The 27,910-nt window shown below is 50.1% G+C and overlaps 1 protein-coding gene across 2 annotated transcripts; it reads left to right on the top strand.

The window, feature by feature from the left end:
- Positions 1-535: 535 nt before the first annotated feature.
- On the top strand, positions 536-27,843 carry CSNK2A2 (casein kinase 2 alpha 2). Of its 2 annotated transcripts, XM_071567195.1 has the most exons (12): positions 536-879; positions 1,099-1,210; positions 11,859-11,960; positions 12,703-12,753; positions 18,885-18,944; positions 21,104-21,187; positions 22,093-22,203; positions 22,413-22,514; positions 22,837-22,937; positions 23,590-23,738; positions 23,926-24,019; positions 27,389-27,843. In XM_071567195.1, exons 1-11 carry the CDS (start codon positions 776-778, stop codon positions 24,000-24,002), a joined length of 1,053 nt encoding a protein of 350 aa, XP_071423296.1. In that variant the 5' UTR covers positions 536-775; the 3' UTR covers positions 24,003-24,019; positions 27,389-27,843. The 2 variants fall into 2 exon arrangements, with proteins under 2 accessions (XP_071423296.1, XP_071423295.1); XM_071567194.1 differs by lacking the exon at positions 27,389-27,843 and having other exon boundaries at positions 23,926-25,421.
- Positions 27,844-27,910: the final 67 nt, after the last annotated feature.

Below are 27,910 nucleotides of genomic sequence, written 5' to 3'. Positions count from 1 at the left end.
TCGAAGCCACCCGGACACAGTCCCGGGCAGCCAGCGCGGAGCAGCTCCCTTGGAGCAGGGCTTTGGTCGGGTCCGCTCCGGAGCTGCCTCATCTCAGCCACAGGTGTGTCTGCCAGTCCCTCCAGAGGGACATGGAGCCTTTCCTGCCCCTGCAGGGTGGCAAGAGGTGACGGGGGGGTAACAAGAGACTGCTACAGGGACTGTGCGCTGTCACCGGGCCGAGCTACAGTGACGAGGGCGGCGGAGGCGACACGGGCTGCGGCACGGCCTGGGCGGGTGACGAGGGTGTCAGGGTGTGGCGAGGGGTGTGACAGTCCGCCGTGGCGGGGACAGGCGAACACTGTGGGGGTTGGCAGCGCTGTGGTGCGTCATGGCGTGGAGGCGACAGGCGACAGCGGGGGTGGTGCGGGGGGACCGCGCGTTGAGGGGCGGGAGCCATGAGGGGGCCAGTCGGTCCTCCGCGCCGCCAGGGGGCGCTGCGCGGGGAGGCGCGGGGCGGGCGCGGCGGCGGTGCCGTTTCCGGGTTGGCTGCGCGGCGCTCGGGGCGGCCCCGCCTGCAGCCGCCGCCGGCACCGGGCCCGGGCCTCGGCACCTCAGCGGGCCCCGTGCCCGCCGCCCCCGGGCCGGCCCCGCCCCGCCGCGGCCCCGCTCCAGCCTGGCCCTGCCGCCGCCCGCCGCCGCCGCCCTCCTGCGCGCCGCGCCCCGCCTCGCCGGCCTCCCGCGCCGGCCCCGCGCCCTCCTCCTCCTCCTCCTGCAGCCGCCGCCCGGCGCCGCCATGCCCGGCCCGGCCGCCGGCAGCCGGGCGCGGGTGTACGCCGAGGTGAACAGCCTGAGGAGCCGCGAGTACTGGGACTACGAGGCGCACGTCCCGAGCTGGGGGTAAAGCGCCGTGCGGGACCCGCCCTTCCTCCCCCGGCCCCGCGCCCTGCGGCGGGAGGGCCTCAGCCCCCGGGAGGGCTCCCTGATCCCCCACTCCCGCACTGGGGGTTCCCCGGGGGCTGCGGGCGGTGGAGGCTGGGACAGGACCCCCTCCCCCTGCCCGCTGCCTTGTTAGTTACCCACACGCCCCCACCGCCTCTCTCCTCTTGGTGCCCGCAGCAATCAGGACGACTACCAGCTGGTTCGAAAGCTCGGCCGAGGGAAGTACAGCGAGGTCTTTGAGGCCATCAACATCACCAACAACGAGAGGGTCGTCGTGAAGATCCTCAAGGTGAGTGTCCCGTTGATGGTGTACAGACTTGTGGCTGGGAGAGAGGGGGAGAGCAGCTGGACTGGCAGGGCCACAGGGTTGTTAGATCTCCTCTTTTGTCCCAAAACTTGTGTTTTCTCATTAAGGACATTAGGAAGGTGGGTTTGGAAATGGATTTGGTGTCCTGCGTGCTGTAGCAGTGTTTTGATGGCTCCACCCCAACTTGTCCATCATAACTTTGGGCTGAGAGCTCCTCTGGAGGGGGAGAGCTGCGAGTCCTGACATTTGAACAGTGTTGCATGTGCTGCCTGTGTTTGGCAAATCAGATCTGGCAATGCCTGTCTAAAACAGCCTGGAGACTGCCATGTCAACAGGAATGTGAAGCCCAGAGGGGGGAATCCTTCTGTTAACCTCCAGACAACTGGCATGTGGCCTTTTCAGAGCCAGGCTGCAGGACGCTAGGCAGTCAAAAAAGCAAAATTTTATATTCAGTTCTTTAGAGTATCTAACATAGAAAAGAAGTTTGCCACTATCAGACCATAAATGCTACGGAAACTTGAGGAGACTCAAGGAGCCATCCAAAATGTGGCAGCCTGGGTGACCTGTGTGCTGGGGTATTGACCCTGGTGGGGTCAGGCCGTGGGGACCTTTGTGCAGCAGTAGTAGGTTGTAGTTTGGGGTGGCAGAGTGCACAGATTAGCCCTGTGCAGAGCATGCCTTACTGTGTTTGACACTGAAGCAACAGGCTTACAGCGAGTTGTGGTAACTACCCTACTCTGTGTTGATCTGCGGGTAGGCAGGGGAGTTAAGGCAGAAATGAAAGGTTAGAGTTGAAGTGTGTTTGGTTCTGGCTTGGCTGACACTTGTGGCTGTCACTTGTTGGACCAGCCACACTTGTCACTTGTTCCCTGGGAGCACGTGGGAGCCGATGTCTGACCATGGGTGTCCTAAGAATTTGGGCACATGTTCACCCACAGCGTGCAGGAGGGTCTGAGCTTAGCGTGCCCTAAGAAAAGCAGCTCCCTGGGACACCCGTCTCTGCAGGACTGGAGCCCTAAGGCATTTGCTAGATCCACTTGGATAGTGTGTCTGGCTGTCTCTGCTGACAACCCCACTCACTCGGTGTGCTTGCTTCCTTGGAATCTGCCCTAGCTTCCCTGAGAACTTGTCATGGTTTGTCCAGCCAGCACTCCTGGGAAAGGTATGATCTTCCATCTGCCTCTGGGAGGAGGGACACACACCCCAGCTTTGGCTGTGGGCAAGGTGGTGGCCAGGTGAGCTGTTTGGGAGAGCCTCTGTGGCTGAGCCTGACGTCAGGGCAGACTGGGAAGGCTCACATGTTCTCACCAAGCTGAGTTCCTCTGGCATACTGTTTGGACCTCCCCCTCCTTGGATGCTTTATGTGGTTTGAGGTTTTGTCTGTTTTAAAGTTGGTGCAGGCAAGAGTGTCTGCTGTGAGACAGTAGTCAGAGGTAGCCAGTGCAGAGCTGGCTTCTGTGTCAAGATGGTTTGTGGCTGGACTGGGGAAACCGTGCACTTGTTCATGCTGCTCTGGAGCCCTTGATGGCCTCTTCAGGACTGCTGTGGTTTATTGAGATCCTCGGCCTTGTCCCACGTAGAAAGGCACCACGAGGCTGAGAAGAGACTGCAGGGAAAGTCATCAGAAATCTTGCTCCTTTCCTCTTCCCAGCCCAAAGAGCCTCCCCTGGAGCGATGCTCCTCTCCCTGTGGCAGCCAAACTCTGTCACATCTAGGGAGCCTGTCAACTTTGGACGGTGAGTCAGCTGGCAAGAGTCATCTGAGGGCGGCTGGGTGCTCCTTCTCCTTGGGGCCTGAATGTGTTGCCTTAGTGCCCTGCGAGCAGGAGTCTGGTCTGTCCCAGATTTGAAGCGGATGGTGTTGCCACTGGTTCTCCTGGCTTTCCCCACTTGCATTAACATGCAGACAGCATTCCTGTGAGTGAGCAAGGAAAAGCAGAAGGTCCAGATAAATAAAGATGAACTTTCTTCTCAGTGGAAAGTGGGTCAGTGAAAAGTGAGTTTCAGAATACCACGTTGTGTATGTTATGAAAACCTGTGAAGTGTGGCAATAACCTCACTCTGATCTGTGGAAAGTGCCTCTGGTTTCCTGTAACTAGACTCAAAATTAATTGCAAATGTAATTGCATGTATCTACAGTGGAGCCTTAGCAAAGAAGTTGGGTGTCTCTGTTCCTCCAAATTTGGGAGAAATCCTATGGGATTCAAATCCTAAAGGATGGGAAATGCAACCAAAAGTCTTCAGGATTTTGTATGGCTGCAGGGGTAGGATAAGGGAATACTGTTGCTGGGGAATGGATGTGGCTCTTTAGCACAGTTACTTCTTTCTCTTGAAGTTTTTATGAGAGGACAATTTAAGTTACGTGTTAGAGTGAATTTTAGCAATAGTCACTGTTTTAATATCTCTGCCTCGTGGGAAGTGACTGATGTCTCTTCCCAGCCTCACTCTTTGAAGCAGCTTGTCCTTACTGAGCATAAGCTGGCATGGAGCAAGTACTTCCTCTGCCTTTTCTTCCCCTGCTTTGGTGTTGTGCTACCTGAACATCTTGTACCCTCCTCCACAGAGGTCAGGAAATTTTATCACCCTTTGTCTGATGCAGAACTGAGCCACAGAGATTTCCTGTGTGACTTTGGGCAAGTCCCTTAGCCTCAACAAAGCTGAGACTAGAGCATAGGTCCTGGTTTAGTGCTGCATGAAGGTGATAATGATGATCTTTCTCTTCTGGCAGCCATTTGCCTTGTTTGTTTTTAAGTGCCCCATGAAGACTTTAGCATTGGACAAGGCCAGAGAGCTGATGGCCCTGATTGGTACCACAGTGCCCTAGGCCTTTTGGGCTTGCCTAAAGCAAAGTGTCCCATTTCCCTGGCCAGTATCTAGCATGTCCTTTCAGTTCTGCTACCTCAAGTGCAGGACCAGGCATAATCCTGCAGGAAAATGGGATGTTGCTAGTTTTGGTCATTACATGTGTTAGCAGAGGAGCAGAATTAAGATCGTGCAGATAACTATGACTTGAGCATTTCCTCGGTCAAGTGCCTTTCTTTACAAATGGGATGCTCTTAACATCACTTCTCCTGGGAAAATTCTTCAGCTCTTTTTTAAAAAGGCATCGAAGCAAGCAAGTATTTTTTCACTCTGCTGCAGGAGGACATCAGGATGCACTGTGTAGAGTGGTGCAGGCAAAGCAGCGGGGCAGGAGCTTTGTTTACCACACAGACTCCTTCTGCCAAAAGGCTTTTATCCTGAGAAGTGAGGCAGAGAGCAACTGCAACTTTTCAACCTGTTCCAAAGATTTAAGAAAAAAAAGTCATAGGGCTGAAGTGGAGGGACTCCACACTGTCCTGACCTTCCTTCCCCCACCATGGTTAGTAGGGTATGGAGTTAGCCAGCAGCTCTGCTCACACAGTCCCTCACTGATGTTGGAGGCTTTTGTGGGCTTTTTGGTATGGCTGGCATCAGTACAGCTGTGGACATGCTTCCTGCCTGCTTCTGGGCGGGACATGCCAGGAAGGGGGAGTGTGTGAACATGTCCTGTACGTGTTGTCGTGTCTTGCTTGAATTTGATGCTAAGGTTTGACTCCCAGGATGAGGTCTGACATTCCTCAGCATGTACGAAGGAAGTTTAAGACATACTTGTTTCCAGTGAGTCATGTATTGTCTACGTCCAGTGCAGGTATCTAAAGCACAGCTCTGCTTTTCCATATCTAACCATACAGAATCAGGTTTTTGATGGGCTGCTGAGGTCAGTCTGTACTGTCTCTGATGAACTTCTCATTTCGTTTTTCTGCTAATGCAGGTCCAAAGTGTCTCCTAGTGTGCCTTGACAGTGAATCGTCTGGTCTGGGGTAACAGTGTTTCTGGGAAAGCTGTTGCCAGTTTAAAAGCCAAAGGTTAACTTTCCAAATTGCTTTTAACTGTTATGGGTGACACTTTGTAGTGAGAACAGTGCTGTTAGAGTTACCTTTAGTTAGGGCTGTTGGTGAATGTGGAATCTACCACCGCGCCCTTCACAGCCCTGTCTCCTGTACTGCTTCCATCCACTCAGGGTGGAGATTACAACATCCGTGTTGGCAGGGGTGTACAGGAGTCATGAGTCCTTCTCCTTTCCTGATGCACCTGTGTGTCCATGGGCACTCTACTTGCCTGCAAAGCATTAAACTCATGAAAAAGAGGCTGTTTTGCCTCCTTGTATAGTTACTCCCTGCATAGACACAACACACGGGTGGAGGTAGAGGAAGAATGCAGCTACTAGGAAAGGGACTAGTGGAATGGATGTTCTGCCACAGTGATGAAATAGCCCCTTTCTCCTTTAATGGCTTTTGTCCCTCTGTGCTGAGTCCATGCACTGGAACTTTCAACCATGTGCGTGGTTTCACAAGTGCATGCTTGTTTGTTTGGCTTTGGTTTTGCCCTGTTCCCCCATTTGAGCTGTGCGAACCCTCCAGAGCTGCTACTCATACCAGGCACTGCTGGAAGGTCCTTCCAGTGTTGAACTCAAATTAGCACTCTAGTAAGCTAAAGAACCATTTGTGGCTCTGGTAAATTTTCTTCTGTCTCTAAGTTTGGAGCCCATATATATCAGCATGTTCTAGATGGGGGCTGAAATGACTCCCGTGCTGGTGTGCAGAAGGGATTGCACAGGGAAATAGGATTGGATGATGTTGGTCCCTCAGGCTGAAGCTTTTGATTGCATGGATGACCTTCCACCAAAGCCGTTCAATGACTGCTCCTGGTAGCTCTGTCTCTCTTGCTCCTCCTGCATTTGCATGCACTGTATCAGCTCTCCCTGGCCCACTTCCTCCTCTGGCAGTCTTGAAATGAGCCCTTTTGCAAGGGAGCCGGGTACACAGCTCTTCTCTTTTAAACACCAGTTGCCCACACTGAGCTTGGGACAGTTGACTGCTGGAGTTCAACTTTTTTTGAGCTGAGACCAACTGGGACTGTACCAAGTGTCTGGAGGGGCAGCTGGTAACTCTCATGGTGGTGTCGCACCAAGGAACTGATGAGCTGCAAAGCTGCAGCTCCTGTGTGGAGAAGGGTGAGATACAGCACTGTGTGTGTTCACAGGGGCCTGGGGCAGAGGCTGAAGGAATGATTTCCATCCCCTGTAATGGCAATGGTGGGCATAAGGGCTTGGTCCCCATGCATCTCCTGTTTAGTTGACTGCAGAAGTCTTGGTGTATCCTGGGCTGCCCTGAAGACCCAGGAGGGCTATTACGGGGTGTGCCATGTTGGAAGGAAAGACATTCTGAAGGAAAGAATGAAACTGTCCTCAGAACATGTGTTGGGATATTCTACCAAAATTAAGTATGTTTTATTTAACTATAAAAGCAGAAATACTTTAGGAGTTTCAGGGTACATTTCCCCCTCTCTGTTCTAAAATTTAAGAGCAGCTTATGAAAGTTTGAATTCCTACAATGGAAGTGGTAAGATGCAAACAACTGACAGAATATTAACACAAGTGGCCTCCTTGATTTTGTAGCTCTGTTGAATACTATTATTTGGTTTCCCAGCTGATGGTCTGGCAAAATAAGCAGAGTTGCTCTGAAGCCAATTTTCCTATTGAGCAATTGGCATCAGACTTTATAGGCTGATTATTGTGATTCTTTTGATGATGCTAGAGACAAATTTGCTTCTAGTGCCAGCTTTTAAATGTTTAAAGCCTATCATATGGATGCTGCTCAAGCCTTTTGCTGGTCCTGGACATTGTGTGTTCAGATTTCCCTGCTTGTTCACAGTATTTCCAGGCTATTCAGGTTTGGTGAGCGAAAAATGGATCTTTTTCTTTATGGGGTGATGGAATTCATAGATTTATATCTTTTGACTGCTAAACCTTCTTCCCTGCTGTGCTAACCCCAGTTCCAATTCAGAGCACCTGCTGGGCAAAACCCAGCACCTTGTGGGACTCCTTCAAAGCAGCATGTGTGCTCCTCAGCTGGCAGTGTGTGCGCTGCCAGGCTGCCTGCCTTGGGCTAATGTAAAACAATTTTGATGCTTTGCACTTACCTTGCATTTCACATGCCTTCCTGGTCACTGCATTTCTTTCACAGTGAGAAAATGCACAGAGAACTTTGGATAATAAATCTGATTTCTCTCTTTGCTTGAGTTCAAGCACTTGACAGAAGAGTGTATTCCCTTTGCTTTAGAAACCAAGCAAAAAGGATGATTAACCAGGCAACCATTTATTTGTTCAAGACAGGAAGTGATGTTGCAGCCTTGTATTTAAAGGTTTATTTTAGCAAACAATATTAATTCTCCCAGCTGGTGTTTGCTGCAGCTGGACTCCTTCCCTGCTTACAAGTTTACATGATCTTGTGGAAAATGACCCAGGACTTGTTCTCTTGGTCACAGAGGTGTTTTCTTCTGCATCTTCCTCACTGCAAAGCTTGTGCTGTGCCATTTCTCACCTCTGCAGAGGGACGGCGTTACATTGCTGTCTCTGCCTCTTCTGCCTGACGTTCGGGTGGATTGAAACATCCTTATGGGATCCATTTGGCTGACAGGGTGGGAAACCTGCAGCAAAGGGTAGGTGGCTGGGGACTGTCGAGTCAGAGCTGCTCAGTGCAGCATAGGTCATCCTCTTGTGGCTGGAGGTCACCTTGTCCCTCTTCTGTGGGCACTCTGTAGTGGACAGCTGTGAGCTGCAGGCTTTGTCTCCACCATCTTCAGCCACCTCACTTCCAGTTTGCCTGAGGAAGGAGCAATTTCCTGGGAATCTGGAAAACTGGCTTGTGCTAGACAGTAATGTTGTTCTAAGGGTACTACTGCAGTAGAAGTAATTAAACCCCTCCCAGTGTAGACACAGTTAAACTGAGACATGTCTTTTAGCCTGGTTTCCTATGGAAACAAGCCTTATGCAATCCTGTTGTCTGTCAGCCTTTCTCCCTCTCCTCCCCCCAGTAGTTTTTGCACTGGTTGGCCAATTTCAACCAAATGCGACAGAAGTCTCCGAGCTGTCAAGTTTCTACAGATTTCATGGAAATAGGTGTTTGCATAGAGCAGAGAGATGATATTGGAGCCCATTTCAGAGGGAAAGGGTTTGACTCATATTGGTTACTGGAGAATCCCATCATGGGGGAAAGCTTTGAAATGCCTCTGGCGTGGGAACAGATGGGAGGTGGAGTCTGCACCTGTATAAAACATTACCTTGCAAACACAGATCAAACTTAGGAGCATTTAATTTTGTTAAGATTCATGCTCCCTTTGTCTGCTGGAAATCCTTCTCCCAGGGCAGAAGGCTTGTCCTGTGTAGGAAACATAACCTGAAATGCTGCTGTTCATGGCCTGGTTTAATAAAATAGCCATAAATGAGTATGGTTAAAAATACCCTGGCTGCAAGACCTGGTGTTTTAGAAACTGTCCCTGCTGGGAGAGGCAGATGGTTGGAGGCCATAATAGCTTCAGTTCACATTTAATCCATGTGTGTTTGGAGTCAACATCCTTGGAGAGACAGATCGGGTGACTGCGAGAGTCAGTTGTAGCAACCCAGACTTAATCCTGGTGCGTGGCTGATATGCTGTTGCTGCCTGTGCTTTCAGCAGTACTGGGGTCTGGGACAGAAGCGAAGTCAACAAAGTTTCTCTGGTTTGCAGTGCTGGCCGTGTGCTGGAGTGGTTTCCACTGAGGTGTTTGACTTGTCAGATCAAAGACCTTGGGCTTGGAATCCGTTACTTGGACTTGCAATTGGTTACTGGGCATAAAGTGAGCCCCCCTTGGCTAGCAGATGGCGTTTGCAGTTGTGGCTGGAGCAATGGTGTGAGGCACAGGGAAAGCTCTGCACAGTGTGGTGGAGGCCAGCAGTTTTTTCACCTGTTTTCTCCTGCCATTCTGAAATGGGTAAATACTCCTTTCCCCTTCATCACTCTGAGGACACTCCTAGCCAATAGCTTTTCCTCTAAAATGACATTGCTTCAGCCTCTGGCATTTCTCCTTCCCTCATCCCCCTTTACCTAGTTGTGGAAAACCCCGTTCTGAGTGCTGGCTCCACATGGGGAGAGCACTCTGACAGTGCACTGCTTACAGCCCTGAGGCTTGCAGAGCCCTGGTCCCAGTTCACAGCTGAAGTGGAGGTGGCGTGGCCATGTGGACAACCTGGCCTGAGCTCTGCACTGCTGCAGCTTAGCAAGAAAAACAAACAGCAAGCAGCTTTTAACTCTCCCGCTTGCTGAGACCTTGTTTGCTGGAGTGTCTTCCCTCAGTGATATCAGAGATGCTGCTGTTGGCAATTCATTAAAAAAAAGGCAACTGTCTTTTCTTTTTTCCAAATATCACTAATTTTGTCTGCTTATGTTTTTTAATAAGTGTGTGGTGGGTGGGGGTAGATTTCTGATAGAGATTATGTAGAGCATCATTTTCCCATCCTGAAAAAGTTGGAAACATGGCAGTGACTGAAAGGTAACAACTTCTGCCCCAGTGGAAGTGGTGGTTACTATGGAAGGAGAAAGGGAATTCTCAAAGGGATATCCTTCCCTACCTAACCAATGCAAAAGGCTCTTGAAATAACTACAGTACAAAGGAAAATGTATTTCAGAGTGGGCTTTGGGTCCTCTTGGCTGTGTTCAGGCACTGTTTCAGCTCCTGATGAGGTGCAAGTGTTGCAGCAGAGAGGCTGTGATGCATGTCTGTCAATAGCCAAGCCATTCAGTCAGTGCCTTTGGGATGGCAGTGCCTCAGCTTCCTCTTTGAAGTTCCTTGGAAAACAGCTGGTGTGTGCATTTGCCTCACTGGACAAGCAGAGTAACCAAATTACATCCTCTAATTCCGTCTTGGCCTTCTGGTAAGATCTGTTCATGTGGGCGATGCAAGGGCGGTGTCCATCCCTATGCTGACAAATGAAATTAGTCCCTAATGAAGTATCTTCCTCTCGAGTTCAAAAATATAGCCCTCACTTCTGCTGGTTTATGTCCCCCTGCTCTGACTGATTCTCTTTGTCTGTCCAACCTCCCACCAGCTCCAGCTATGTCTGGGTACTGCCCCAGGGCTGTTGGTTGCCCTCTCCCCAGCAAGCCCTGCCTCACGTCACTCCAGCTCTGGCTGACAGCTGCAGAGGCCTTGCTGCCATTTTCCACAGTGTCTTTATGAAGTGGTGATGCTCCCTGTACCGGCATCGGTGTTATTTTTGGCACTTTGCTTCCGGCTGAGATTCTCATCTTTTGGCTTGAAAGTGTAGTTCCTGCCTTTTTAACTTGCAAGAGAAGGGCAGGATTCAAATCTGAAGGTTTCAGCCACCTGAAGAGCCTTGGAAGACAGCATATTTTATCACTTATATAAATGCCATATTTTCCCACTATATAAAACCTTCTGTTCCTTCTCCTGTCTGCTCGTACATTTCTGTGAGGGCTCTGAAACCAGGATTGCCTTGGATTTGCCTGTGTGAGGAGTGTGAGTTGCTCCATAGGCACTCTGAAGTGAGAGGCTGTGGCAGAGACGAGGTGGTGAGCGTGAGCTGTTGAGCTCCTGTGGCTCCTTGTCCTTGACATAGACACCTGCTAATGTGTATTACTTTGGTGCCTCATATCTTTGCCATTCTCCATTACACCCCTCTTCATACACCAGATGACTGTTTCAAAAAGCTAAATGTCTGGAGAGGAGTGTTTTCATCAGCAAACCTCAGAGACAAGGCAGAGGCCTTACCAGTCCCTGCAAGATGTCTCTGCAGCTCTTTTCAGTGCTACTGTGGGGCAGGAGGGGATGTTTTAGCTCTGCAGTGAAGGACTGCTAGACTTGGTGCTTCACAGCCAGTGCTGCCCACACTGGTCACTAGCCAAGGCTCATTAAAAAAGTCTCACCTCTTATCTACTTTAAGCTGCCTTTCTTTTCCAGCAGGCACACAGCTAGAGTTGTCCTGGGAGTAGATGAGTTACAGAAACAATTATTTGCATTAAAATGAACCACTGGATCAGCAGAGTGTAAAATCCAACCCAAGCTCTGAGCCCCTGCCTTGGGAGCAGCTGTTCTTTGTCACTCTCTGCAGAGTGATGTCCAGGGAAAAGCTTACTTTGCAAAGAAAGTTCCTGAGACTCCACAGATTGGATGAGGAGTCAAAACTGTTTAACGTGTCTGTAGGTTTTAAAAACAATCACAGTGTATGGGTGCAGTGGCATGTGGTGCAGTTGGGGCTGTGCTCTCAGGGCAATTGTAAGCGACAGACATAGCAGTGTCTGAGCTTACTAGAAATCTTGGTGTTGGAGAGTCTCAGGTCATCATTTCATGGGATTGAAGTACTCACTGGGAAACAGGTTGGGATAAAGGAGTAAAAAACTGGTTTGTGCTGGTAAACAAAAGCAGAGATAGGTCCACCGTGTTTGTCCTGTGGATCTAAATGCACAACATAGAATCAGTGTGCTGAAGTTACCACATAGCAGTCCAAGGCGCTTTTAACTACTGGAGTCACAGTCATGTTTGTCTGGAGTAGTTTGATTTTTCCCCTGATGAGTGGAAAGGTTTCATGGATGGGAGGGGGAATCCTAGTTCATGCAAGGTGTCTGTCTCCTTTTTGAAACTAAAAATTTTCATTTGTCGGGGTGGGAGCAGAGAGAGGAGGGGAGATGATGTGTTCCAGCCAAAATTGGTGGCAGAAATCAGTGGTCATTTCTTAAAGGACTCTCACTTCTAATTTCTTTTGTCTATTTAAGCCAGTGAAGAAAAAGAAGATAAAACGTGAGGTTAAGATTCTGGAGAATCTACGTGGTGGCACCAACATCATTAATCTGATTGACACTGTCAAGGATCCAGTGGTAGGTGTCTGTGTGTCATGGTGTGTGTGGTGGGATTGCCTCCCTGCTGTCTGCAAGCATGGGGCAGGCACTGCATGCCAGTTTTGATGGACTGCTGTTCCTTTCCATATTTCCCAAACTCTTTAACACTCCTTCTGTGTCTTCTGTGATGGGTGAAAGGCTTTGAAGCCCTATAAGAAAGCAGAGCCTGTAGACTTCTAACTTTCATCTGGCATCTGGAGCCTAAGTACCAGCCAGGGCAACTGGATATTAAGCACTTTGATCCTTCTGGTTGTGATCAGAGATCATGTCATTGGTCTGCATTGCCACAGTTGCCCCATTCCCAGGAAGTTTTCTCTGACCAGCAGCTGGCTCAGGTCCTTGACTCCCAGTCTGCTGGCAGCCATGACAGGAAATGATGCTGCTGTAGCATTGACAGTCCTGACTGACCTTCCTCCTGTAAGGCCATGAGGGCTTAGCTCCTGGTGACACATTTTGCCTTGCCGAGCGCTGTCTCTGCCCCTTGGTGTGGGGAGGAGCAGCCCTGGCCAAAATGGTTGGTGCGTGGCATGTGGGGTATAAGCAGAGCTGCCTCCACCTTGTGCAGGAGCAGGGCTGTGCTTCTGTCCCTATTCTCTCCCTACTGCCCTGCTTTCCCTAGTGAGGGTTGGGCAGGAAGCAATGGCTTTTTAAGGGCCCTTGGAGCAAAAGAAAGGTCAAGCTGGTGTTTTAAACCATGACTCTCTCTCTCTCTCTCTTGCAGTCAAAGACCCCTGCTCTGGTGTTTGAGTACATCAATAACACAGATTTTAAGGTGAGTTTGTTTGAGTGTGGAGGAGGAAGACTTCCCATTTCTGTTAAGAGTGCTGTGATTGTCAGATAATCCTCAAGAGCTGTGGGGATAGTTTGGAGTTTTCACTTATCTCACTTTCCTTTCTCCATGTAATTCACAAACCTGTTAGTGGGCTCTAGATGAAAAGGAATAAAAAGTTTGTGTGCTGAGTCTTCTCCCAGCTCTGAGGAGTAAATTCAGCTGGTTAGATATTCTTACTCCCCTCTCAATTTAGTAATCATCACTGTGCTGTATATTCAGCCCAAGTTAATCCCTGTGCTGTGGTGCTCTGTTTACAGCACTGCAGCTGATGGAGGAGATGACCCTAATTTGTTCTGGAATCCTTCAGACCTGGGGACTGTGGGGTGGCAGACTGGAGAACAAGTCCCCAACTGCCGATGGGCCTTGTAGGAGGGGACTGAGCATTCTCAAATATATCTTAAGAGCTCTTGCTTGCCTGAGTCTGCAGGATATTCCCTGGCTCTTCTGATTTCTGGGAAGCTCCAAGGGGTGTTACCCATTCCCGAAACAAGGGTCCTCTTGAGTGCAGCTACAACCGCCCCTGCTACTCAGATGTTTCTGGCTCCAAGCAACAGGCTGATAGACAAAAGAGATCTATAATTAGCAGCCACACCTATTTTAATGGCATCTTTGCTTCCCCCATGTGAGTCTTTACCCTAAGTCACTAAGTCAGTGGTGAAGAATTAATTGAGCCATTAGAAAGCCAGCCGTCATCCCTCCTGCACTGTTCAGGGATCTCTTTCATTCTGTGTTATGGAACAATGTTTTTTTCTTCCTGGCTGTGCTGAAGTGTTATGTATTTACAGGCCTTGCAGGAAGCAGATGCACCAAACACCCAGAGAAGAACCCTGGGCTGGTGGTGGTGGAAAGGAGGCAGCTGGCTCACAGACCATCTGTGTGCAGGGCAACACACATTGTTGCTGTCCCTCTGGAGTGCGTCTGGCCAGCTGGATGCTGCTGGATGGGATGTGTGTGCATAGCCAGAGTTGCAGCCATGCTGCAGTGGAAGTCTTAGTGCCATTTAATCTCATCTACAGACTTACTGCAGCAGCCGGAATAATAGTAACTTGCAATAACGTCTACCCTGACAGCTCTGGGCAGGGAGATGAGTGTTGCCTCCATCAAGTAAACAGCCATGAGAGAAGTGCCGTGTGGTGACCTTTCAGGGCTAATTAAAGCAGGTTTGGTTTGCCTGGGCTTCGTTGACATCAGCTGGGCTGTTCCAGTGGCACATGTGTGTTAGGAATGTACCCCTGTGCTTCTCCTCGTGACCCATAGCCTCTTTGTAAGGCTGATTCTGGAAGTTTTTAACTTCCCATTTAGAGACTTTCTAAATTAATTAATTAATTAATTTTTATTTTTAATACATGGCTGAGATAAAAGGTTGCTGAGGCAATGGCACAACTTGCTGAGGATTGCTTTGTGTGTCTCCTAGTCAAAATGTGATTACACCAGTCTTGTCATGTCCTCAGAGGAAAAAAATGTCATCAAAGATAGCACCCAGTAACTGAAATATGTTTGTGAAGTGCAGTGTTAAGTAGTAACTCGAGGCTGGTGGCCAACAGGGACTCTTAACTGAAAAATGAAGGGCTCATATCCCATGATCCATCAGCCGTCCCGGCCACATGGAGAGTCAGAGCAGGCACTGCTGCAGCCAGTAAGGAGCTCTGGGCTGGCGCAGCAGAAGTAGCAGTGCTCAGCTCTGGCTGTTGCATTGGAAACAACTATATGAATTGCAGCAGACCTTTTCTAGGCTCCTGGGAGAATGCCTGGCTCCTCAGGGAACTCCAAATTCACAGTTGTGCAAGTCTAAGACAGAAGGTATTGATGCTTTTGATGCTGATTGGTACAAGGCAGGAATAACTCGTCTTGGGAATGCAAGTGTGTCCCCAGGGTATGCGGTATGCCTGCTCATGTTCAGAGCTTATTTGTAACCTGAATTTCCCCAACTGTGTCTGGGGTGTGTGGGTTGGTTGAGCTACACTCCCATGAGCTCTCTGGCTGTTTGGGGAGGTTCCTGGGGCTGAAGCTCACTGACAGATTATAGAGCTGCTGTTACTGAAGGGTACCTGTGGGTGCCTTCTTCTGTACAGAGGCTCCCAAGCTGTCTCTTCCCTTGCTCTGAAATGCCAAGCCAGAAAGTGCAAAGTGTAGATGAGAGCACCTATGTTGGAGGTCTCTGCTTGCCCTGTACCTCTATACATGAAGCAGCTGGAAAGCACCCGATCATTGTCCCCTCTGCTCCATAGTCCTGATCTCCCAGGGCAGCTAAATTCTGCTGGAGTTAAATGCCATGTGAGCTAATCCAGGTGACAAGGTGTCTCTGTTTTGATCTGCCCATCTCAGTGTTCACATCTGAATTCAGCAATAGTGACAACCAGCATCTTGGTGGCAAATCACCTTCAGGATGTGTGAGGGGGTTCCCAGGGCAGCTTGTGTGCAGTGGGGAGTTGCAGACTACTTCACAGGATTGTGTTTTTCTCTGTCCTGTTGGCAGTAGTTGCTCACAAGCTTGGATGTTTGCTCAAGTTGTCTCCCTTCTGGCAGTTTCTTTCCTTCAGCATTATTTTTTGCTGAAAGTTAATACTTTGACCCTTTTTCCCGTTCAAATGGCAGAATGCTCATGTCAGTGCACCCATGAGAATGGCTACTGGATTTCCTCAGCTGTCTGTGCACAGGCAGGAACTGCAGTTCTGTGGGGCCTAAACCATGCCTAGGGACAATTCCCGATCAGAACCACGAGCTTGTATTCCACATTACTTGCCTATTTTTAAATGGTGGTTTAAACAGGAGACTTAGGTGACTCAGAGCAGATTACATTTTCTTAAATTACCTGTCTGGGTCCTTTCTGGAAGTGATGGCACTGTACTCTCAGGGAGGATGAGTTGGAACCAGACTAAGTGCGTGTTCTGCTGCATAAGGAGGGCAGCTTGTGTTACAGGGCTAGTGGTTCCCTTCAGACTTGCTGCCTTACCTCTCATCTGTGAGCACCAAAGATCCCCACAGTCATCTGCCTTAAATGAAAACTGCACTGAAGAGCCACGTGGTCAATTGAGGAAGCATCAGTGAAATTACGTCTTTTGCTAATTGGTTTCAAACTAGAAATGAGATGCCTGTAATTCAGCCACTGTCAGCTGTCATGTATTTTGTGAACATACTTGCTACTGTCCTTTTCATTGCCCCAGAAAGGCAAATCCCTCAGGAAAGAAGGAGGCAGAGCCAGGTCTCAAGCAGCAGTTATGGGTTGGGTTTGCTGTTTCATTCTTAAAACATGTTAGAAGGTTTGCAGCTCAAAAAGAGGAGATGGGCAAGTAAGATGAGCATTGCTTCAGGATGTTCGGCCTGTTGGAGTTGTGGGTTCAGTGGGCTTTTGACTCAAGTCTTCCATTTCACCTGCACTTTGGTGAATTTTCAAGCCAAATTGCTGTGAGGGAAATGTGTGTGTGTGTGTGTGTGTTCTATCTTTGTGCATGCAAGGTTTCTTTGAAAAATGATTGTTGCCCTGCAGAAGTGATGCAGAAGTATAAAAGATTCTCCTCCCTTGTATGGCCACCAAGGCTGGAATGCTTTGGGAACTGTTTCCTTTTCTTTTCCTGCTGCCTGCCCTGCACCCCAAAGCAGTGTCTCTCCTCACAGCCACCCTGTTGCTTTGCAGATGCTGCTTCCTGCACATAGCCAGCTGTGTTGTTCACTCAAGGGAGAGGAATAAGCATTTAGCTCCTGTCAGCCCGACAGCAGGGGAAGCGTGTCTCTGTCTCCTCAGGCACTAATGGGATTAGTTTATGATTGGTCATCTGATGTGTGCCAAAGTATCACCAAAAGCTGGAGAGGGGTAGAGGCTGCCTGTGGGTGGGTTTGGCCTTTCCTTTGTGCTCTGCATGGAGAAAGGACACCAACCTAGGCCTCCGAGGCCTCTTGGGATCCAGAGTGCTGGCAACTAGCTGAGCAGATTTGAGCTGAGTCTGAGTGATCCCCACAGTATGTTTCTTACAGTTCTACTCCAAAGGCACAGCCATAAGAGCAGAGCATGGGGCACATCTGCAAAGGAGGTGTCTGCTGCCCTCTGCTAGGCTGAGCAAAAGGGATTTGGAGGCAGCTGCTGTGCAGGACCCACTTGCAGTGAAAACCTTGGCTCTGTCCTTCAAAGCCTTTGGCGTTTACAGGCTGCCTGCAGCAAGACTTAGCGTGGTCCTGCAGGAACTGTTCCCTGCGGCAAGCAGAGTCTGGGCACTGATAGCCACACTGTTGGCCTTGGCACAGTGGGAGAGTCAGAGGAGCTGGGTTTCACAGGCAGCTCTTCCAGGGAAATCTGTTGAAAGCTGTTTGCCCAGTGGTGTATGGGCATATCATGGTCCAATGCTGAAGGCCATGGGTTAGAGAAGCGATAGCATTGTGAGTCTGAGAAGAAAGACTTTGGTGACCTCCCTTCCTTTCCCTCCCTACTTACAAGTAGCAAGAGGCAAAGGAGCCAGGGAATGGGGAAAATGAAGTCTAGCCTTGTTCTGCCACTGCCTCTCCTGCCCTCCTCCTTCCCCTGGTGCATTGATGTTGCCAGATGAAGTTGAACAGGGTAGTGGATGCCAGAAGAACATGTTTTACACACATTTCTCATAGTGTTTATTACCTAGCAAGCCATTTAAACAGACTTCTGGAAGGACTCAGCTGTCCTCTGCTGGCCCTGCATCCTGCATCAGAGTTGTGCACAAGTCAGGAAATCTATCCCTGCTGTAGCTTGTGGCTATGTCTTTTTTGCTCTCTGCTCACTTGTCTGCTTCAGTGGGTTGCTCCAAAGCATTAGGATCATCCCAGCTCATGAGAATACAATGCAGTTGTGTCCTGGAGGCTGTTAAAGCTCTGTGTGTGTAAGTGACACTTGTATGTTGTCAAATGATTTCCAAGAGCAGTATTGGGGGAGCGGGGGGGGAGGCAGGGGGGAATGTCTTTTTGGAAATGGCTCTGAGTAAGGCAGGAACCTGAGGATCTCAGCATGGGCCTGGAGGGGATCCAGGGCTAGAGCTGCTCTCTTGGAATGTGAATTTCAATCCCTTGCTCTGGGATTTTTCCTGAAGCTGCCAAGTAGTGCCCATGATGGGCAGCTGGCTCCAGTGCTGATGCAATCGGTGATTTGTCTGAGCTGTGAGATGATCCTTGTTTGTAAGAAAGGGCAGAGAGGTCTGGTCCCACTGCTGCCCTGTAAGTGTCCTTCCTTGCCCTGCCCTGGCATCTCGCCTTACTTTCCCTGAATGAGAGCACAGCCCAGCAGGGTTGGGCTGACACCACTGCCAATGACAGATATGGAGCAGGAGGCAAATTTGGGGCCAGCTGTGACCTGGCATGGGAGCAGCAGGATGATGAGTTCTCCAGTGCTGGTACTGGTGGCACAGTGCAGGTTAAAGTGCACCCTGAATCTCTGTCACTTCTGCATGAGTAGCTGCAGAAGGACACCGAGGAGAGGAGAGTGGTGAACACGTGCTGGCAACAATCACTTCCCTGTAACTCTGAGCTGTGCTCTCCTTGGTTCCTACAAGCATTTCTGTGCTCTTGAGTTGCATTAACCTTTACCCTGGGACAGAGGTGAGCCTCTGTGGCTCTCAGACTCTCTCCCCTTTGTACTTCCCGACCCTGTGCTCCTTTAGTTAAATTTTTTTCTCTCCCTGCCACAGCTTGAGCACCTGGACACCTTGCCCATGTGTTCCCAGCCTGCCTGCTCTGAATGCTGTTGTCAATGTTGACATGCAAATTCATCACAGTGACTTGACAGTAGAGAGTTGCAGTCACCTGTGCCAACTCCAGCATGCTCTGCAGGGCTTTTGCTCTGTTCCCCTTAACAGATAGCCTGCCCATTTCCTGTTGTGACAAGTCTGAATTATCCCAGTAGCATTTCATGGGAATTCTTGCATCCTTTCTTGCTTTCACAGTGTGTAGCCCCAGCAGGTCTGAGACCAGGACAGCCCTCAGGAATGGTAGCAATCACAGGGATCTGGAACGGGGTCAATGACTGGAGGCAGATGGGGTGCAGGAAACAAAACTAATCCAAATCTGGAATAATTTTTTCTTTGTTTTTTTTTCCTCCCTCCCTAAATCTGTTTCAGCAACTGTACCAGATCCTGACAGACTTTGATATTCGGTTTTATATGTATGAGCTGCTGAAGGTGAGTGGCATTGCATATGGCAGTCTGGATGGGGAGACCAGGAATTAGAGTGGCAGTAGCAGGGCTCATGGGGCAGGGCTACTGAGTGGTTACTTCTCTTGTGTTCAGTGCAGAATCCATGTCTCATAACCTGGGAAGGCTTGGGAAGAGATCTGGTTACCTGGCTTGTTGCTGTGAGGTATTGCAGCCAATCTGGGGACCTTTGGTCACCTCCAAAAGGCCTCTGAATCTCTGGGATCTGTCCTTTCCCGAGAAGCATTTGTGACTGTTAGTCACCAGGTAGGGCTGTGCTTAGCCTTCCTGTGTCTCTAGGAGCATTGAGCTGCTGTGAGGAAAATCAGCTCCCTCCCAGCCAGTCCCAGGACAAGCACCAAGAGGCAATTGCAGGGCCAGAGAGCTGGGATTCTAGGGAGACTGGAGAGAGGGATTGCCAGCTCCAGGCTTTCTTCTGCTGCACTATTCAATTGCAGCTCCAGAAGGTGACTTCTGCATACTTGGCCTTGGACCCCTGTTTCTCTGGGTGGGCGATCTAGGGCACATCAAGAATAAGCTGGCTAGCGCAGTGCCCTGTGGTCACAGAACTCTGGGAATATGGTCTTGGGGAACAAAGTTTCTGGTTATGCCAGCTCTTATCTGTTGAGATAACACTGGTATTTTCCTTTGAGACCTCCCAGCCAAAGCTTTCCCTGCCCCTCTGATGAAAGGTGATGAGCACCCTAAGTATCTCCTCTTAACTAGCCTAGCTTGTGCTTCCCCATGGAAATGCTCATGGAGCCATATGGCAGGTCTGTGAGATGTGCTGCACAGCTTCTCGGAGGTCTCCAACTGCAGGACATGAGAGGCAGCAGGACATGAGGGAGAACTTGCACGTTCAGCTGATCCAAGGTAGCTCTGTGCTGACCTGCTGGAGCAGCAGCCTGGCTGTGCCAGGTCTTAACAGGTCCTTGGGATATCTGGAATATAGACTTTGCACTTCCCCTGCTTCTGAAAATAAGAGGAACAGGCTAGGGAAAGCTCTGTGCTCCAGGACTTGGTGACTGCAGGAGACCTCCTGAAACAGACCTAGCAGGCTTGGGGGAGGCTTTGTTCTCTGCACCCCCAAGCTTGCTCACCTGTCTGCATGGGAAGGATCTTCTTACTGGAGGTTGGAGGGAGCCTAAGGCAGCCCAGGAGTAGAGTGGGAGGGATGCGGAAATTTAGGTGATCCAGCTTCAGCAACACAAGATGCTAGAACAGCTTCATCCCTGGAAGCAGTTTCTGTAACCTGCTGTAGATCTCCTCTACTGGAGGTCCCAGGACCACAGTGCTGTGACTCTTGTGGGTTGCAAGGCCACGTGTCATTGCAGGGGTATTCTCTCAGCCCCTGCTGTGATGGAAGGTGTTGCCTCCTTGCTTCCTGCTGTGGCAGGGGCCCAAGGACAGCGTTACTTCCCTGGCACTGATGTCTTGGATATTGGATGATTGCAGGCTGTACCCTCTTTCCATGCTGCTGGAGATCTCATAGCATCTGATAGTTGTTGATGGATGAATCTCCCTCCCCTTGGAGATGAGAAAACAACATTCTCACCCTCCTGCTCAAGGGAACAGCTGCGTTTGGCTGGGGCAAGTGGTGCAAGGTCATGGAGCTGGAGAGCTTATGTGTGCTCCTGCCTTCAAGCTTGAAGCAGCTTTGCTGTCCCTCATGTGCTATCTCTTGCCTTTTGTAAGTGCAGGTTTGGCTTAAATCAGCAGGACAGAGTTGACTTTCTGGCTTAAATGGTTTTTTTGGGACCCAAGTGAAAAGCTGCACTGGAAAGCCATAAAACTGTATGCATGTAAGAATCTCCCCCTTCTGGGGAAGAGACCATGACCTAGGAAGCATAGAGCTACCCAGGTTGAAGCACTGTCACCATGTGGGATACATCTCTGCATTGTGTTCTTCAGTGACTGTGAAGGGAACACAGTTCCAGGACCTGCGTCTGCAGTAGGACACAAGATCCACAAGTTGCCAGCTTGCCACTTCATCCACGTGCAGCATAAGAGCTGAAAATGCCAGTTTCTTGTGCCAGGGTTACAGCACTTCCTCGTGAGCTCTTGCTCCTGGCTGAGAACAGTCTGTTATGTTGCTAATGCTGTGCCTGTGGTTACAGCCATGTCTAATGTGTGTGTGTGTCTGCCAGGCCCTGGATTACTGTCACAGCATGGGAATCATGCACAGGGATGTCAAACCCCACAACGTCATGATAGACCACCAACAGAAAAAGGTACTGTGACACCAGGGCTTATAAGCAAGGTTTTTGCAGGGAAACTTGAAACTCTGCTGTCTCTGTACCCATAGCCTGGGCATCTGCACATTCCCCTTTAACCTTTCTTTACTTGCTCCCCTCCACCTGTGACAGCTTCAGGAGATGGCTAAAGTCTCACTGGGGAGCACCACAGTGGGAGTCCATAGCTTCCTTACAGCTGGGATGTACTAGTTAGGTCACAGGAAATCTTTGTACCCAGATCACTTCCATGGAAATGGGCAGCACAGGGACTTTTCCCATCCTGGTGCACATACCCCGGCGGGTGCTGTGTGTACCTGCCCCAGGAACCTGGAATCTGTAGCAGGGAACTAATTGCTAGTCCACAGGTCCTTCCCTGCCAATCAGCAAAGGTTGTACAGGCAAGGCAAGGTTTATAAGGAGGGGAATCTCTTACTGGACCCACTGTCCTTCAGTAACATTGCAGGTAATCCCTGTGACTGCAGACGTGATGGTCTGCCTTGCAGAATGTGGTGAACCTTCCTCCTACCCCATTTTCTGCTCTCAACCCCTAGGTAAAATCAACACTGCCTTCAGCCCAGCCCCTCTAAACAGTGGGATAAAACTTTTGCCTGTTCCCTAGAATGCAAGGATCTGTCTGCCGTGGCTAAAGGCGCTGGTAAGAAGCCAGTTGCCCAGCAGTAACACTGTATTTGGACAGAGGAGCTCTCTAAGCTGGGCTTTGCCCCACCAGCTGGTGTTAGGGGAAAGGGAAGAGCCTGAACAGAGCCCTGCTGAGAGCATATCCTGTCATCAGAGGGCCTCCCACTGCAGTCTTCACACTTGCATCAAGGGATTGAGAGGTTTGGACAACATGGCTTCACCTGACTGGCTCCTGACTCTGTACCTCTTTATTGTGTGTTCAGCTGCGGCTCATAGACTGGGGTCTGGCCGAATTCTACCATCCCGCTCAGGAATACAATGTCCGTGTGGCCTCTAGGTACTTCAAAGGACCAGAGCTCCTTGTGGACTACCAAGTAAGAGTCTGTCTCCTCCTTGCTACCCAGTGGTATCACTTGTGGCTGCACTTTAGCCACCTTTGGGTTGTCTGGTTTTGCCTGTCAGGGCATTGCCTGGGTTGGAGAGAGTCTGGCTGTGAAGTGCAAAGTCTGAGGCTGCCTGTGCAGTTGGGCAACCAGGCTGTGGTGAGTGTGCCTTTTCTGACAGCTTCTCCTTTTTCCTTTAGATGTATGACTACAGCTTAGACATGTGGAGTTTAGGCTGTATGCTGGCAAGCATGATCTTCCGAAAGGAGCCCTTCTTCCACGGCCAGGACAATTATGACCAAGTAAAGACATTGCTACCTGGCTTATGTTGTGAAAAGTTTGTCCCCAGCTCATCTCTGTGTGTGTATAGTGGAGACGTTGTGGGGGTCAGATCACCAGGCTGGGGGGATGTTCTTATCTGTTGGTTAAACCATCTGGGATTTTGCTTCTCTGCCTTGTGTAGGAAATTTGTTTCCTGCACGTGTTGCAAGAACAAGTTTCAGGGGAGATATTCCTTCCATATGGGAGGTTTCCAGAAGGAGAGCTCTTAGATTTGGTCAGCTCTGCCTCTGTAAAAGAGTGGTGGGCTGCTCTTCTGTTCTCTGAATATGCCTTTTGTTCCAGCTGGTTCGCATTGCGAAGGTCCTGGGCACAGATGAGCTGTATGGGTATCTCAAGAAGTACCACATAGAACTGGACCCACACTTCAATGACATCCTGGGCCAGTAAGTGGAGAATTGAAATGCTGCCCTTTTTCCTTGTAACACAGAGAGGGAGATAAACTGATGTCTGTGCCCTTGAAGCACCCTCAGCAAAGGCCTGATGGATCTCCTGGGTCACAGTGCTGCTTGCATGCCTCACATCTGACTGTTCATGTCATCTCAGGAGGTCCCTGCAGGTTCTTTCCTTTCGCCTCTCCCATGATCCATCCCCTATTTCTTCTCCCTCCTTGGTCACATCCTCAAAGTGGAGACGTAGACACTGGACTTGAGCATGGGCTGAGTTGCTCAGTCTCTCAGCTAAGATTCCTGAAAAGGACAAAAGATGAATGGAACAGTGGGGACAGCTGCTGTAAAGCTGGCTGGCAAGTCAGAGCAATTCTGGTCCAAAGGGTGTCACCCTGCCTACTGCCACATGTCTAGTCCCTGGAGACAAAAGGGATCATGCCTTTCCCAGGCACAGGACATCCATACAATCATGTATGTAAAGAAAAGGGTTTCCCATCTTTGGAAGGTGTTCACTGAGCAGTAGCTTGTGTGAGCAAGAGCTGTAGGCAGTGGTCATCACAGCCATCTCTTCTCAGAAGTGGATTGTGGCAGGTGATTCCCCTGGGACCTCTGTGTACTGCAGTGCTGGTGACAGCTGGTCGCTTTGCAGGCATTCCCGGAAGCGCTGGGAGAACTTCATCCACAGTGAGAACAGACACCTGGTCAGTCCTGAAGTCCTTGACCTCTTGGACAAGCTCCTGCGATATGACCATCAACAGAGGCTGACTGCCAAGGAGGCAATGGAGCACCCCTATTTCTGTGAGTTTGTGGAGTAGCTCAGGCCAGCTGGGATGGAGTTGTGGGGGCAAATTTTAGCTCCCTGCTCTGTGAAAGAGTTAGCAGCTCTGTGGGTTTTGAGGGCAGCTTCTCTCGAAGGATTTGCCTGGGTGGAGCTTCCGCTTTATTAAATACTGTTTCCTCTTCCTGCCTGGTCTGTCTCCTGCAGATCCAGTGGTGAAGGAGCAGTCCCAGCCCAGCTCAGAAAACGCTGTGCTCTCCAGTGGCATGACAACAGCGCGATGAGGACTGGAAAACGACGGGTAATTCAAGATGTTTACAAATAAAAGCAAAACCTTCAGTCACACAGTGAAGGGAAAAGAACCAAGGACCCCCCCCTCCTTCCCCTCCCCTTTATACTCGGCAGAAATCTAACCTTCGGGGGGGTCATAAACCTCAGTTCCTCTCTGGTGGTTGTGGTTAATGTAACTCTAACCCTGTGGTACCAAAGCCCTGGGCAAATGGTCTTGCAAGAGCTAAACATGTAGTGATATCCCCAGGGCTCCACACAACTGATTCTGGTTCACATCTCTGGATCCTTCTCTTCCTTCTCAGTCCAGCCTTCCCCACCATGCTGGTGGGGACAAATTGGTTGTTCCACCATCAGCCCTTAGCATGCCTCTTTCTAAACTTGCCTTTCTGACTTGTAGATTCTGAATGAACCAAATTCAGGCTGGGGGTCAGCAGGTGCAACTCTGTTTTGAGGTCTAAATCCTTACTGCTCACTCTGGGCTTGAATTTGGCCCTTGAATTCCAGTTTCAATTGTGAATGCCAGGGTGGTTGGGGGGAGGGCGGGAGGAGTTCGACAAAAAACAACCCACAAACCCAGCAGCATCTCAGGATTAGTTTGGAGCATTAAAACAAAGGCACTGATCCAAGTTGCTGGGGAGAGGAAATCCCCCCCCTCCAGTGTGTTTGACAAAGGCTCGCTCTGAAAAGAAACTCAATAGACCTGCTTTGGAAACTCGTGAATGTGAGGGCTGCTCTTGTGGCAGGAGAGGGGAGGGACTATCCAGACTTTCCCACCAAGCTCAGGAAAGTCAGTGTTGCAAGATTTCTTGTGATAGGTGTGCAACCACGTACCTCATGACGTGGCTCCCATGAGAATTCGTGCCAGACACAGACTTGTGCCAGAGCATAGCTCTGGAGCGGTTCAATCCAGCACTGCAGGATGAAGGAGTGGAGAGGAGACCAGGGAGGGGGAAGGATCAACAAACAGTGTCGGGGCGGGGGCTGTGCAGCTACTGATCCAGGACTTGGGATCCCACACAGTGTTTTAACAAAGTCAGCCATTTGTTGAATTCTGGGGTGCCGATCCTGTTGGGGGGTGGGGGGTTTGTCTTATGGGTTCTTTCATCAGATCCCTCAATGGCTTTATAGCCCCACAATTCACAGTTGCCTCCTCTGTTCTGTGTGTAACTTCATCAAGTGGTTCTGGTGACACTCAAACCTAGACGCTGGAGATAGTGTTTTCCCACCAGCACCTAAACACAGAATTTCCTTCTGCGGCATTGTTTAAATAGTTAATTTTTTTATAAGGTTGCAATGTTTCTATTTGAAACATCTGTTTACATTCCATATTCCAATAAAGTTCTATTGGCATCGACAGCAGGTCAATCCATTTGTATAATTCACTGAAACCAATAAATATCTATACGTCTGAATGTCTGCCGTCTCAAATCTATGGGATAGCGAGAAGGCCTGAGAGCTGAAGGCCTTGTCGCCTCCAGGAGGGCAGGTTGGTTCTTCAGACCCTCTTGTCCGAGTTTTTTGCAATGTCTCAGTCTTTGGTTGCAGTTTTTACATGCTGTCAGACCTGAGTTTCACTGTGGCAGATTGTCTGCACTCTCACAGGGCCTCAGAGGAAGTGTGCGATTTTGGTTGTTGGCTCTTGGACTCAAACAGCCAGAGCCTGAGGGTCCAGCCTCAGTCCATCTTTTAGCTGGCAGGTCAGACCAGGTCACCAGTGCATGGCTGGAAGTTCAGGGTGTCTCCATATGTATACCCCCTACATATCTGCTTTCAGCCTGGGTGGGTGGCTTTTTCTAAAGATGTGCTGAGCAGGGAGTAGTTTCTGTTTCCTTCTACCCTGGGAGTTGAGCAGTGTATGAGCACAGTTATGGGTGTCAGGGCTGAGGAGCAGCCTCTGCTGTGCTGCTGTGCTGCAGGACCTTGCTGACATTTGCACTCCTGCAGAAGCCACTGAAGGTGTTGGTGAGTGTTCCCAGCTCTCTCTTCCATCTGCCCAACCTCTGGGCTGCCTGGCCTGAGGGGCAGAGGTGTCTCTTGTGTTCTTATGCTATGCTAATGCCAGCAGGGCTGATTTGGGGTTTTAATATTGAGTTTTGAACTGATTTTAAGCATGTATTGAATTGTTCCACTGAGAAGTGTCAGGAGTGAATGTTTCTCATGGCCTGTTCAAGTTGCTATGGGAGAAGCTTGCCTGTTTTCCAGCTCTTGTGTGTTGGCATTCCCAGCTTCTAGAGGGACAAGGCTGAAGAGGTGTGGAGAAGAATGAGTTGAGTGTGGGAATTTTCCTAGGTGGAAAATGTTGGTCGCTGTATATGAGGGCTTGACAGTGTCCAAACCTGATGGTGGAGTTTCAAGGTGGTGCTTTGGGAAGTATCGTTTCTGTAAACCTGAGTCAGAAATTCTTTCCTGGTGCCCTCAAGCAGAGGAAGAGAGTTGCTCTTCCAGCAAGTGAAATGGCTTTCCCTGGTTGCAGTAAGCAGAGAGGCTGGACCAACCTGCCCCTTATCTCGCCACATCCCTACTCCAGCTCTAGGATAGGATAAGCAGTGACAGATTCATCCTGGAGGGAAACAACAACTGAGTAAGAGTAGCCTGGGAGTGAGGAGGGTATGGAGCCTCTGATCCCAGGGCAGTGTGGATGCTTGACTGCAGCTCACACCAGTTTGTCTCTGCAGCCAATGGCCCTTCCAGCACTTGGAACAGAAAACCCTTCTCTCCTCTGGAACTTAGCAAAGTGTCCTCTGGCTTGTAGAGACAGCTGGGAACTGGGGAAGAGTGTCTTGTCATTAGGAAGTAAGAGGGCTGAGGAATTTGCATCTTCATTCCTGGCCTTTCAGCTGGCCTGACCCCAGTTCTCTAGCAGAGGTAGAGCACAGGTTTGGCTGAATGCCTTGTAGGAGAAAAGGCTCCAGACCAGAGCCATGGCAGCCACTGAGGGATACAGTAGGAGATGGATGCAGTAAGCAACTTTGCCACCTTTGCCTGTTTTGAATGTGGTGTGGCATGGTGGGAGTCTTTAGTGGGACTACAAGGAGGTGTTTACGACAGTGGAGAGAAACTTAAAACCCAAGTGTGGGGAGAAAAAAGTTCAAACTTGTGTCTGGCTGTCCATGAAAGTTCTGCTTTGCTGGACTGCATCTCTCCATTGGCTTGCTTGGCCCTGCCTTCCCTTCTTGCCCCTTCCAAGCAGGCTGAGGTTCCCCTGCTGTCCCCACATCCAGAGGGCCATGGAGGGTGTGACCAGGCCTGGCTGGGAGCAGGGTGGCAGGACATGGGGCAGTGCACCCGACCATCTCCTTGTCACCTGGTGCTGGAGGAGCTCTGTGTTGAGCTGGCAGTGCTCTGTGTTGCTCACTTCCCTCCTCCGGTCTCTCCTCAGGTCCGATGCTGTTGCTCCCAATTTTCCATAAGCAGAATGAGAACCAAATCAAACGTCCTGTTGGCGCATGTAGAGTGACGGCGGGCAGACTGCGCGGCGCGGGCAGGGCTCAGAGCGGGCAGCACGCCTGGCCGGACAGCACTCGCCTCGCTGTGACCGCAGCCCTTCCCTCCAAGTGTTAAAGGCTCTCCTGCCTCTGGTTCCTTGTTGAGCTCTTCCTGACCCAGAAAGCATGGAAATGTGAAGGGTGTGCAAAGCAAATGTTGGTTAGTTGTTCCTTCCTCTGTTCTGGCTGTTGCCTCCCGAACCTCTGATGGACCACAGTTAGCCAGCTAGTGCCTGCCTCTTCCAGGACATAGGGGTCACAGGAGGTGTAGTATCATGATGGATAGTTCTATACTATAATTAAAAGAATTCTATATTGTTGAATAAAAGTTTTAAAAGAATCATGTGAGGAGGAGTATTCAGTGGGGAGTGACCTGCAGAAGGCTGGCAGCATGAGCCATTCCCTGTGCCCTACTA

The sequence above is a fragment of the Pithys albifrons genome, chromosome 12 (assembly GCF_047495875.1).
Source record: "Pithys albifrons albifrons isolate INPA30051 chromosome 12, PitAlb_v1, whole genome shotgun sequence".
Taxonomy (NCBI): domain Eukaryota; kingdom Metazoa; phylum Chordata; class Aves; order Passeriformes; family Thamnophilidae; genus Pithys; species Pithys albifrons.
Note: the sequence above shows the minus strand (reverse complement) of the source record. Positions and strands in the feature narration are given on the sequence as shown.